This window comes from Triplophysa dalaica, chromosome 7, assembly GCF_015846415.1.
Source record: "Triplophysa dalaica isolate WHDGS20190420 chromosome 7, ASM1584641v1, whole genome shotgun sequence".
Taxonomy (NCBI): Eukaryota; Metazoa; Chordata; class Actinopteri; order Cypriniformes; family Nemacheilidae; genus Triplophysa; species Triplophysa dalaica.
In genome coordinates this window covers 4,778,100-4,792,010 of record NC_079548.1, presented here as the reverse complement: position 1 = coordinate 4,792,010, position 13,911 = coordinate 4,778,100, and the positions used below count along the sequence as shown (strand labels likewise).

At 38.5% G+C, this 13,911-nt stretch overlaps 1 protein-coding gene across 1 annotated transcript; it reads left to right on the top strand.

The window, feature by feature from the left end:
* The first annotated feature begins 616 nt into the window (after positions 1 to 616).
* tlcd4b (TLC domain containing 4b) lies at positions 617 to 13,633 on the top strand. The gene is made up of 7 exons (XM_056752844.1): positions 617 to 908; positions 2,294 to 2,446; positions 5,231 to 5,320; positions 8,258 to 8,316; positions 8,409 to 8,503; positions 8,982 to 9,055; positions 9,131 to 13,633. Exons 2-7 carry the CDS (start codon positions 2,301 to 2,303, stop codon positions 9,459 to 9,461), a joined length of 795 nt encoding a protein of 264 aa, XP_056608822.1. The 5' UTR covers positions 617 to 908; positions 2,294 to 2,300; the 3' UTR covers positions 9,462 to 13,633.
* The last annotated feature ends 278 nt before the right edge of the window (positions 13,634 to 13,911 follow it).

The following is a 13,911-nucleotide window of genomic DNA, read 5'->3' as shown; positions in this document are numbered from 1 at the left end:
ACTAACCCTTTAATAGCCTCGGGTCATGTGATATCAGTCATATATCTAGTGCAGAGTGGTTGTTGTTGTTCATATAGGGCCAGAGCAATGTTCTGTTTATTATTAGCAGGGATTAAGTTTCCAAATATTATGGTTAATAGTTGGGTAAGAGAATATCATTTGTCGTTTGTAAACTACTGCATTTCCTTTCTAGATTTAAATCATCATAACAACACATGAGTGTTTTTTACGAGCCGGAGGTCAGTGTTGCACAACACTTGACCCTGTCGGCATACCGAAATCTCTTGCGGTCATGCACTCTTGCAGGTCCTACTGGCTCATCTTGTATATTTGTGCATTTAATACACGAGGCACATACTCCTTTGCATTTGTATTGTATTGATCGATTGTGAATGCCACGTGCAAACATAAAACAATGTCAAATGTATATTAGGTATAGCTTTTATACGTTTTTAATGTTTGCCATTATGGACTCGCAAAATATAATTCAAAAATACTGCAAAGAGTATTTTCTCAGCTATAAAATGATGGCAAACATCCATCGTCTACAGATTTAGTGGGCGTGGTCTGACAAAGAGGCGTGGGCGGGGGAGGAGAGTCGGCGGAGACATGTGCTGACGTCAACACCGGACGTAATCTGTCAATACGCGGTGGAGAAATGAGGAGTTCAGATCGAAGCAGCGCGGAGGTTCGCGATATCCGTGCGCGTTTGTGAAGGTGGGAAATGCCCTCGCTGTCGGAGCTTTGGTCTTTCCGCGAGCGCTCCACGGAGGACGCGCGCTTTTAAAGCCGACGCGTGGACGAGCCGCTCGCTAGCCGTCGCCATCGAGCTACAACGGTTTCTATTGAGAATAAAGAAGACGACGGGATCCAGACGCGTTTACTCACACCCATGCGACACTTATCAGGTAAAATAACCCGCTGGTTTCGTTAGCGACGCGCAAGTGTGCGTGCGGTGCGTCGCACCTGCCGCGTGCTTTGTTATTTACGTGGCACGACACCACCATTGTAAGGGATGAATAGAGAAACTTCAATGCGCTGCAGCATAGTTGCTAAAGCCCCTGGTTCGGCTGGATACGTGTGCAGAATGTAACCACGTCTTCACGCACTGCGCATGCGCCCGTCGTACTGTTATTGTTCCGCGACTTTGTGAACATTGTCATGCAAAACATTTCTTTTCTTGAAGATTGTTGAGTTTAGAAATCGTTCGTTGTTACATTATTACTGTGAACTATTACTATTAAAACGAAATAATTCCTTAAAACGCAGCGTTTGGGGTATTTTCCAGCAGGATTTAAGCTTTTATTGGTTCCCATCAACAAAACGAGCTCAGTCTTGTTGTTTTTGTATGTATTCAGGTTGCACTGACTGTCATTGGAGTCATTCATACAGTTTGCTATTTTAATCCCTGTGTCACGGTGGAGTGATAAATTGGCCAGCCAACACATTGTTGTGAGCCTTATGCGGTCAAATATGATTTATTGGATGCAAGTATGCTTAAAATATCCTGATGTTATCCTGTACAGATTTGGATTCATTCAAACATTTCCCCCAGTGTTGCGGCCCGTGTTGGCGGTCTGTGGTTGTGTAGAGGTTAGTTATGTGTTGTAGAGAGGTTCCCACATTTCTCTGCAGTGTTTCTTAAAGCAAACACAGATCCAGATGCTTGCACAGCGTGCAGTTTGTGTAATATGGTCCATATCAGCCCTCTACAACGCATCTGAGAATAGATCACATGTTAAAATAGTGTGTTACGAGATGAAATAATGAGATTGCACAGATAAGTGTGCACATGACCCGATCTGCTTCTCTTTAATCAATGTCTTGCAATGTCTCGCTTTAATTATTCATCTGAAACCTTTGTCAATGAAGGAGCGGTGTGTGCTTGATTGCATTGTTTGTGGGATTAGTGCTGCATATCCCATTGTTTGTGTGTTAGGCCGTGATCAAGAGTAGTTTTGCAATACATTTCAGACTTTGTTATGAAGTACAAAGAAGGGCATGCTTGCCGTAATCCTTCAAAACAGTAAAGCATTTAAAGTGTTTTTGTTGCTTTGAAATGTATGTATCGCATGAAAGGTTGAGACAGTGTTTATTGTCATTCAGAAAGATGTAACAGTGTAGCAGCTCTCGGAAAAACGCGTATGTGAGTTCGGGAGAATCAATGACGTTTTGTAATTTGTGAATCAGAATCTTTTCAATGAATCAGTTCAAACGAGTCACCGTTCAATGAATCTGTCTGTTCGGCAGGTGAGAGATGGATTTGACAGGTGTGTTTTTGTGTTTGTCGCAGGGGAGAGATGGATATGAGAGAAGTGTATGTGGTGACCGGCAGCTTCGTGAGCTTTCAGCTGTTCTTCTCCTGCGTCAGTCCGGTTCTGTCCTCCAACTTCACGCAGGGTTACGGGAGATTACCACCCCACAAACTCAACGACTGGAACTCCAGGTACAAGACTCGCACGGCAAAAACACGATTTTAAAGGTCCGGAGTATCACATTTTGCGGAGTCTAGTGGTGAGGTTGTGCATTGCAACTAACGGCTCACTCCACCCCTCCCTTTAAGTACTGTGGCTGACACATGACGAAGATGTTTTCACTTCTTTGCCGAAGGACTTTACGTATTTACGAAACTCTGTAGAGACGTTTGTCCGTTTAGGGCTACTGTAGAAACAAAATGGTGGATTCCATGTATGGGGACCCGCTGTGTACGTAGATAGTAAAAGCTACATTTTGAGGTAATAAAAGAAAACGCTTTATCATGCAAGGTCTTTATACACATCTGAAGACATAATTATGAATATTATGTGGCATTACGGTGAATAGATCCTTTAAAAACTACACCATGGATTTTAAAAGAGTTTAGATTTTAGTATTGTTCAGGAAGAGTATTTACAGTTTGTTACGAATCTACTTATCTAAACAAAAAACAATCTAAGCAATACTGTATCCGTGAGAATATGGTGTAGAAGGACTTGAGTACAGCTTAGTGATCTCTGTACTGGATTGTGAAATGCGGTTGAATGGCAGTTTGGTCTAATCACCTCTGTAATCGCTTGAACCGGGTTAATGTTGACCTTGCATCATTTTGTTAGGGGCAGGTTAAGAAATCTTTACAATCCCTGGAACCATTATACAATCAAGGGCTAAACGGACAATGATTTCATTGTTATAGACATGCCGTACCGTATGCATAAATACCACACTGACCTTGTTTTGATGAAGAAAACATTAGATATTTACCAGTGAATAATTTTAAAGCTCAATTCAGATTTATGACTTTTACCGTCAGTTCTCCAAAGCCTGCTGGAGATAGGCTATAGAATGACAGTGAGGGTTTACATGCTGATACAAGACAGATACAAAGGTCAACCCGCCATAGATAGACCATACAAGAGATTTCATCTGTACACGCATGACAAAGATGAGCCACATCCGCAATGCCTGGATCCATATGATATGAAATTATCTACAAAAAGTACATTGCGTGCAAGAAACTGCTTCTTACTCTGTTAGCATTATGATCTCAGCTAATGCAGACTTGCTGTCTGTGCAGTATTTGAATTATATAACTCTTAAGAAAATAATTATTGTTATGAAAGTAAATCTAATATAATCTAGTAAATGTAAAAAAATCGAATCGGGGTGTACAGATGCATTGTGAAAAATAAGGTATGTATTGTGGACTGTTGCATTGGACGCACGCGCCTGGCCAAAAGTTAATTCACGGTCTGTGTTTGGTTAAAATAGAAAATATCATTTTATATTTAAATTATATTCATTTTAAATGGATAATTTATTGTATATTATTTGTATTAAATGAAACGAAAACTACTCAACCGTTACAGATTCTTTGCAGAGGTCTACCGGAAGTTAAGTTTATGGCAACTTTTAATGCCAAGTATCACTTCTGTTTAACCCTATACAGTCTAACGTTTAACCACATTGACAACACGTGACCTGCATCAACACATGTGCATTTTTTTGTGGTTTGTCTGCTTTATGAAGTTCTCTCTCCACATCAGACACAATGCATAAAATATTCTTAAATTCTTCCTTTATTATTTTCCTATTTAATTATTCACATATATATATATATATATATACTACATATTTAACATAAATATATTCAGTTAATTCATTTTCATACGGAAGGTTCAGTTAAACCTTGAATGTTGTCAGTTCTCTAATAAATCGCATGTACAACAAAAATGTTATTATAAACTAGTAATGTTTCCGAAATTAAACTGTAAAATCTGATTTATATGTTTTTCGGAGATAATGTATTTAAGGATGCAAACACCGGAAGCGAGTTAGCATTGAAGCACATCCGGTTCAATCCAAAATGGGTTTTTGGTAAATAATATAAGACCTGTATGTTAACAAAGCCTGTAAATATTTTCACGTTTTAATCTTTGACATAAAACACACTAGTTTAAATGATTATTTAAAGCTTTCGTGTATCTTAAAAACGTTGGTTGCAAACAAGTTGCTAAAAGCGGCTACCACTCAAAAAAAAGTTGTTGAACGAACTTAATTAAATTAAGGAAAACTTTTCCAAGAAATTGAATTACGTTTCTCCGACGAAATATAATTATTTCGAAACGATTCATTATAATCTTGTTGTATGAACTTAATCTTTATAGTACTCTTGATTAAATAAATTTGTGTCTTACCTGCACTAAAATAAAATATGTTCAACATGTTTTTATATTATACATTTTTAATATTAATTAGACATTATTCCCACTTCAATAAGAAGATATTTAGTCAAAGGAACTCAACAGAAATGCTAATAAAGGATTGTAACCGCCCACGACCTAACCAAAGGCAACGCTTTTCTGAACAATGGTAACCAGAAAACTAAAAAATATAACTAACTCTTCAAAACATTTATGATAAATGAACATTAAACTCTAACAAATTTGTAGTGATTATCATTATAGACAAAACCTGTAAACATCATAAACCTTGTTAGTCACAGAGTTTATTTTTTACGATCTTCCCAACATCTGTGGGAAAATGTTCGGTCGTGAGAACTTGCCCGATGCTAACTTCAGGGTTGGCCTACATAAAACACATCATCTCTGCACCACTCCAGTGTGTATTGTGTAATCGTGAGCTGATCAAATGATTACACATCTCTTATATCAAAGCAATAACATTTTTGGTGTTTATTTAGTAAATTCATCTAAATTGCCTGTGAACGACGCTGTTGTTTTTGTGTCCTCAGGCTGGTGTCCACCTTCCATGCGTTGATCGTGGGACTTTTCTGTCTCTATATCCTCTGGTTCGACGATGCCGTCAACAAAGATCCAGTGTGGTAAGACGGCGAGAGTTGGAACGCGTCCTTTCACCGTCATGCACGTTTTGAGACCGTGTGATGTTTTTTTTCATTATAATGAACTGTCTGCTCAGATCTGCTGTCTCATTCGTCGTCTTTACTTTTCTTTTCCTGTTTTCTTTCCTTTTCTGCCTGCTGCCTGTCTGGTCTGCATCTTTGCATCCTGAAGGTGAAAATGGTAACTTGTCTTCACTGGTTGTCACCTCTTCTGTTCCATAGAGAGCGCTGTTCCCAAACCTCAAGAGCCGTCTACCTGCCGGACCCAAAGCTGTCTGATGGGAGGCAGATGGCGCGTTGCAGGTTTTGGAACAGTCCGCCTTTCTTTACTTTCTCAACGTCTTTTCAGATTAAGCTCTTCTTTTGTTGTTTCTCAGAGGCTTTGCTTCCATTTGTTTGCTCGTCCCTTTTCATCAGTGGAATTTTAGACATGTTCATGACAGGTCTGTTTTGAAGGGCTTATAATTTTTGGTCTTTAAATATACATTTCTTTTCGGTTAGGGAATGAATGAGATTTTTTTCTGGAGCGCATTTGTGTGGTTTCCCACTTTGCACGAAAGCAAATCCTTTATTCGTATTGGTCGGCGCAATTGCTTTTGTTCTCAAGACAAAAATCGCCACGCTCGGTGAATAAAACACACCGTTAGTTTGTCATCGGGTAAATGTTTGTTTCATAGAATCGTTTTGTGTGTTGTGAAATTAGGTTTTTCTCGCTCTCTCATTCATTCATTTCTCTAGCCCCCTCACTCCTGTACATAAACATTATTTTACAGTTACTGCTGTCGAAAACAGATTCCCTCCGTCTCTGTTGGTTTCTTGCCCTCTCCCCCTCATTCAGATTTGAGTCTTGCCAACAAAGCGCCTTTCAACAGGAAACTGCAGACCACCCCCTAACCCTCCTTTGGTCATGTGACACTCCTTTAGGCCTTCTGCTTTGATCTCCTCTGTCTTTCTCCCTTTCACTGTCCCGAGAACTGTTTCGGCCAGAACCCACTCCTACCCCTCATGTTTTTCGAAGCGTGATGACCTTACAACAACACGATCTATGATATGTTATTAAAGGGATAGCTCACCCAAAAATGAACGCTTGTGTTTTTCACCCTCATGTCATTCCAAACCTATTTGAGTTTCTTTCTTCTGCAGAACATTTTAAATAACCTTGGTCACCAAACAACATTGACCCTCATTGACTTCCATTGTATGAACACAAAATCACTGAGATATTTCTCGAAATATCTTCTTTTGTGTCCCACTGATGTAAGAGTCATATACAGGTTTTGTGTTTTGTGCCCATACTTCATGCTTTTTAAAAACTCTTTATAAGTCTCCGAGTCGTCTTTCTTTTGTTTCTTCGACTGACTTGCTTATACAAACTCTGAATTCGATCAAAGTTGACGAAACTTGATTAGTTGTGTCCTATTAATGGTGAGTAATCCATCCTCTGTACATGTGAACTCTGGCCTTAAATGTTAATCTCACTCATTTACATTTAATCTAAGTGATGTTTGAGTTATCACTTAACTCAATTGAACCATAGATTAGATAACAGGGCAAATGTATGCGTATGGCCTATAGAATAAAATATTTTTTTTCTTTTAATTGACCGTTTTTTTTATGTTTACATTTATTCTGTTGCATTTACGCATTTGACATAAATCTCTATATTAGATCGATTGTAAGTATTTGCATCAATTCTGAAGTGAAATTGTGATGTTAAACTGGAGCAGTGCCGGTTCAGTTGTTTGATAAATGAGCCCGCGGTGTCACACAGAGTTACTGAACCTCCTGTGTGTGCGAGATGCCACAAGGACTGAGCTCCGCTTTCACAAACACTAGACATACAGTACGTCTGCTGCTGGACACCTGCGTTCAGTCCGTATCAAGAACCCGACGAAGATACACATACTTGACCTTGTCCACCAAGCTTCCATATGGCAAGCCCACGGCCCCTTACAGTGTCTTACTGTAACCGAGGCTAGTGTGAAAACATGGAAATTCATCATAAACGAAAGTTGCAAACAAGTTTTACGTTTTCTAAAGAGGAGGGGATGCAGTTGCTAAGGTGTTCTGAGTGGTTGCTAGGGCATTGCTTGATGGTTGTTTCAACTTTCACATTTCTTTAAACAGTTTATTCAAGTTCGTTGCTTGTCATCCTGTGTTTGATTCAGAAGAGCTTATTCATACCCTCTATTTCTGGACTTTTCTAAAAGCTGTGGGCTGATCGGAGATCAGGCACATTATTATATAATGTCTCACTATATTGTGCATTATGTTTGAATAATAATAACATCATTTTTGTGTTGATAATAAAAACATTTTTAAAGTTGATATGAGCAGGCTATTCATTTGAGACTAAATTAACTGGAATGGAATTTCATTTTTTTGTGTGATTAGTTTCCTTGTTTCTGTTTCAGTTCTCTTCTTAAGATCAGTCTGCAGTTGTTGAAAGTTATTTTCTGTAGTTAATGACTCGAATCATAATCAACGCCCCACCCTTTTACTCTCATTAACCCGTGTCGGCTTTGCATGCGTCTGTCTGCCCTTCAGAGTAATTTCAACAGGTGGTTACAGTAACAAATATAGTTAAGAAAAAAAACACTTTAATGGATAGTTCACCCAAAAAAGAAAATTCTTTCATCGTGTATTCACCCTCATGTCATGTCAAACCTTCTTATGCAGAACACAAAAGAAGATATTTTGAAGAATGTTGGTAACCGAACAACGCCGGTGCTCGTTCACTTCTATTGTATGGACACAAAACCAATGCAAGTCAATGGGTACTGTCGTTGTTCAGATACTTTTGGGTGGACTGTCCCTTTAAGGCTTTTTTTAGAGGCACGCACTTTCATTGCTGGTTCACTTCCTCTGTCTGTGTGTGTGTCTGTTATGCTATCTGAATGTTGTTTTTCTTTTTTTAAGGGGAGATCCTAACTTGGTAAAGTTGAATGTGGCAATCACCTGTGGATACCTCTTCTACGGTATGAACATTCCTGGTTTCCTCCTGTTTATTAAACAGATCTAAAGACGGGTTATGTATTCCAGATCAACATGTTTTTCGTATGTCTCTCAGACCTTTTGCTGTTGGCTTGTAACTGGAGTACCATGGGAGATGCATTTTTTGTCTGTCACCACTTGGCGGCGCTCTATGCTTATGGATACGTGCTGGTAAGTGCATGAAAAGTTACAAAAGGCATTGGGAATATTTGTAGGATTTGGGAAATTTCCCCATCACATTCCCTGGATTAAGTTATATTATAAGTATTTGGTAACATACTTATTAAAACATTATGTTACTAATGATTTAGTAGCACTAAAAGTATTTATTTACATAAAAAAAAGCACTGTTCCAGAAATTATTTCTGGCTTGAAGGTGGGAAATGTCCTAAATTTGTGGTGTCTTAAAATCAGCAGTATTCAAATGTGTTGGGGCCCTCCGTGACTTCATCCTATTTCTGATTCGGTGGTAGATTTGCATATATTGATAATACTTTTTTAAATACCTCTTTAAAAATATACTTGTTTTGTTACTTATAGGCAACACAGGTTATATATTAATTGTCTAGCTTAAGTCAGTTTTTTAAAGCTTTTTTTTTGTCCGTCACATCACTGACCAAAGGCCTCTTTGTGACTTCTTCTCAAACAGACTCGCGGACTGCTTCCTTATTTCGCGAACTTCCGGTTGATTTCCGAATTGTCGACACCATTTGTCAATCAAAGGTGAGATTCCCAGCCACTCGATCCTTCCCCGACACGTGCCAGATCACTTCTCATTTCATCCGTTTCTCAACGCAGGTGGTTCTACGAAGCGCTGGGACATCCCCGTACGCATCCGCTGGTCGTCATCAACGGCATCGTCATGTCGATCGTGTTCTTCCTCGTCCGCATTGCCGTGATGCCGCCGTACTGGGTGAAGGTGTTCGGTACGTTCGGCACGCCGGAATTCGAGAGGCTGGGTCTCGGTCCTCAGGTGGCTTGGATCGTCTCCTGCATTTGTCTGGACATCTTAAACACAATCTGGATGTACAAAATCGCCCGCGGCTGCTACAAGGTCATCAAAGGCAAGCTGAGGGGGGCCACGACAGACTCCAGAAAGTCCAATGACGTGAACAACCACAAAGACTGAGCTAGCGTTGGGACTAAGGGGGAGGAACCTGTCAGCAATAATGACATCTAGATGAATAAATGTATACCGGGATAAACGTTCTTTTCATGTTCTCGAACTGAAGGTGAACTGAAGGAGAGAATGTCGTCCCAGTGTCCAGTCTCGGATGAAAGTCTGAGCAAACAAACAAACCTGTTAAGAGTCAAACACAACCAAAGGCCTTAAGTGCCTCCAAGCACGAGAAGATGTCCATCACATCTCCATTTTAAAGCAACTGGCCTTCGATTCTTCGACTGTGATCGCGAACCTTGTTTTCTTGTTCGTGACCTCACTCCCATTCTTTGTGTCTCAGGTCCTCCGTGGCATGTGGACGTCCTCAACTCCACGTTAGTTGAATGACTGACGCCCAAACCTTCACTGGACAACCAGAAGTGCTACTCGACTGCATTCAGTCTCATGTCAAAGTTACATTGCCAGTTCTGTCTGACTGATTGCGAGACTTGCGAAACCGCAGATCTACATCTACCTCCGTCTCAAGCACAAGCTGATTTTTATACCCGTCTTCAAGAATCATGAACAGCGTCTTTAAAGGACAGTCAGACACTCAAACCTGCTATTATAGTCCAGACTCGCAATTCAACAGTTACTGTACGTTGCAGATCGGTGGTTATGTGAAAAATATTAATGTGATGCTGGTTGTGTGCATGATGTCTCTGACTGACGGTCAAAATTTGGGATACATTTGCATCCGTTTCTCACAAGACCTTCCTACATTTTTCTTTGTCACCTTTTCTGTTTGCTAGTTTTTTTCGGACAAGCCGATGATCCGCACGCACGGTTTGCAACTTTCTTCTCCTCACCAAGAGCATAGCGAACATGACTTGATCTCGTTCTCCCGCGTTTGTTTCTTTTTCTCTGCCAAACGGAAGTGTGTTTTCAGCATGCTCTGCAGAAATTCTCACTGCGGAAGCCGTTTCCCGTCCTTTAGGTGTTGGCATGCGTCATGATGTTGAATGCTGCTGTCGTGCTCCTCCTGAACATGATTTCCAGCTGATATTTATCTGTTCTGTGGTACACTTTATGATATATATACATGTATAAATATATGCAGTACATTTCCCTGCCAAGTATTGGACAAGAGTAAATCTCTGCATTCGGAGCTAGCATTTCTCTTCTTATAATCAGGTACGCCTTCAAAACGAATGTTGTTTAATCTTGGAATCGACTCGAGGGTCCTGCTGACAGCGAATGTGGGCCTTTTGTTTGGGAGGGGAGTGTGGGTAAAATGTTTGAAAACGTCTTCTTTTTTGCCTTGCGTCCAGAATTCTGAGTAACCAAATACTCCTCCAGACCTTGAAAACGTAAAGCTGTGACAGTAGAAATGTATTTTAGAGAAGAAATGGCCATTTGGTCATGTCCTTATGGCTAGTTATAATACCGAAAATTAGCTTCAACCTTCATGTTTGTAGAAAGAAATACACTTTTAAAACGTCTTGCCTCTGTGGTACAAAACAAAATCTACACAACTGCACAATCTGATGCTTTTGTGGTTTATAAACCATCGTAGTGTTCTTCAGGGACCGGCCGTCCTTCGCATTAGACTAGTATCGACTTTTAAGGGCTAACCAAAATCAACAGAAAGTTCAATGAAGAATTTGAAAGGATAGATCAGCCAAAAAGGATTTAAAAGAATGTAATCAAACAGTTCTGGGTCACTATTGACTACCATAGTTGAACGAATAAAAACTACCATGATTTTTTAATAGTGCCCTAGAAATGTTTGTTTCCTACATTCTTCAAAACCAATTTTTTGTGTTCTGCGTAAGAAATAAAGTCATACAGGTTTAAAATAGGGCTGTCAAACGATTTATCACGTTTAATCGCATCCAGAATAAAAGTTTGTTTTAACATTCTATATCGTATGTCTACGCACTGTGCATATTAGTTTAACAAGTAAACATGCATATATTTAAGAAAAATATAAGGTACAAATGATTAAACGTTTATATATCATTTAAATGATTAAACTTTTATATTTAATTTGAATTAATGGTAAATAAATAAATAAATACATATATACAAATATTTCTTAATTATGTATGCATGTATGTGTTTATAAATACAAAAAAAATATACACAGCACACAGACATTTATTATGTACAGTAAACACAAACTCTGGATGCGTTTAATCGATTGACAGCCCATTTGAAACAACTCGAGGGAAAGTAAATAGTTAAAATTTTGGGGTCAACTATCCCTTTAAGTGATGATACTCCAAATAACACATTTTATTGGCAATAAAACATTTGTATACAGATAGATTTGAATAGATCAGTCATGCAACAGTCTTGCTATATAAAGCCAGAAGGTAGTAACTGCTCCAAGACCAGATAGCGTTCTAGATAGATGTAAATGGAAAATGGTTCATGTAAAAACACTTTTCAAGCCACTGTAGAGTTAGCACACTTCAAAACCCTGAGGCTGAACTTCAGGTGTAGTAAAAGCGGAGGGCTTGCTATAGTACAGTTTGGAAGGATGTGAAATAGAAATACGGAGAAACAAATCAAACATTTTTAGATTAAAGTCTTCAATGTAACGTTGTACGTTGTTTACAAAGACTTACCCACAACCTCGTGGTAATCTATGCTGCACTAGGTCATCGTCTTTGGATTGATGCTCTCGACCAGATGTGTGATAGACCACGACTACAGTATTTATGATAATCACAACTCAAATTGTTTCTGCGTTTCATGGTTTTGAAAATGGCAACCAGCAAAACACATCACAAACGTTTTTATTAAAAACGAAAAGCGCTGAAACCGCATGCATTTATTTTGGACATTTCAAATTTCCGTTGAGCCGTTTAATTTCAGGACACTAATGACAGGAGACCCTAGTTGAATATCGATGGGTGATGATGATAATCTACTATATGAGTGACTTTTCCAACCGTCCAGCCTTTTCTACCTGTCCGAACGTTCAGATGGAGCTTTCTGTCTTTTGCCGTCCGCCTTTTGTATAGGCAGTCGAGTTTTCAATGGAATAATTGTAATTTATTATGTGCAATTCTCCGTGCCAGTATTGAAGATGTATTTATAGAAACATGAATTAAATCTTTAACTGGAAGACTCAACTGTTGAATAACTGTTAAACTGTAGTTCAGTTTTTGCCCTGATCTTTTGATTCATTGATTTTTTTTTTTAACACATTACTGTGTTATGATTCCAATTGTCTTTGGAAATTTTCATGTGAAAATCATTACTTAACAGGTGTCTTAGAGCACCTGCTTCACCTACTTTAAAATCGACGGATAAGTATTACAGATAATAATATCGTCTTAGCAGTGGTCAAATCATGAGCTGTTCATGAATAAAGTTGAGATTGTAGACAAACTAAGATGATTACTTACTCATCATTTTCTGAAAACTTTTTCGTTTTTGAGGTAATGAAACATTTTTTGTACATTTGTTATTAATCTGTTGATTGTTTAGTGTCTGTTTTGAGTGGACATTTGGCTCTTGAGGTTAATGTTGTGTTTTGCCTCTACAGCTGGATGTTTGGTCATTTTTGGGTATTTTACTGTTGACCTTGCAGCTGTTTGCTAATTCTAGGCATAAACTAAAGATTAATTCAAGTTTGCTTTCAAATAAGCCTTCTTGTTTTACAAATAGTGTTGACTTCTACTACATGCTGACCAGTGATTACTGTGAAAAAGCATTTGCACAAAATAAACAGAAAATGTGACCCTGCCTGTGAAAATCCAGCTAAAGTCACTTTTTTCTGATTTACTGTTTTGTGCTCAAAATGATTCAACCTAATGTGCATTTAATATTGACTGAGTAATGCCATGTCAAAGACTGAAATCATAGTGAAATGAATGATTGAAATTAAACTGTGATGCTTCTTTTGAGACTTTAGTCTGGGTTTCACGGACAAGGTCACAAATGTAAAGATAAACATTGTTCCAAAAATGTGCCATTTTCTCTTTGTGCATCCCTGGGTGGACAAATGTAGGCTTGTGTAGTAAACACAGCCGTGGAAAAAATGCGAGACCATTTCAAAGAGCCTTTTCAGTTTTTCTGAATTTTTCCTATTTATGGGTTTAGATCAAATTAGAATTTTTGTTTCGTTTTGTGAACTACAAACAATATTTCTCCCAAATCTTAAATAAAAAATGTTGCTTCTATTTGCATTTATTTGCAGAAAATGAAAACGGGAGAAACGGGTGAAAATAACAGAAAAGATGCTCTGCATTTTTCAGACCTCAAATACGACAAAGAAGACAAGTTTACATTCACTTTGAAGTAATTCAATAGTAGTATTTCGACCTGTATTTAAAAAATGATCAAAAAATCTTTTTTTGTGATAACCTTGATCTTTATTACAGTTTTCATGCATTTTATCATGCTGTTTTACGTATTGGTTTTGGATGACTTTGACACTCCTGAGGTTTGATTTTGATGAAACTCG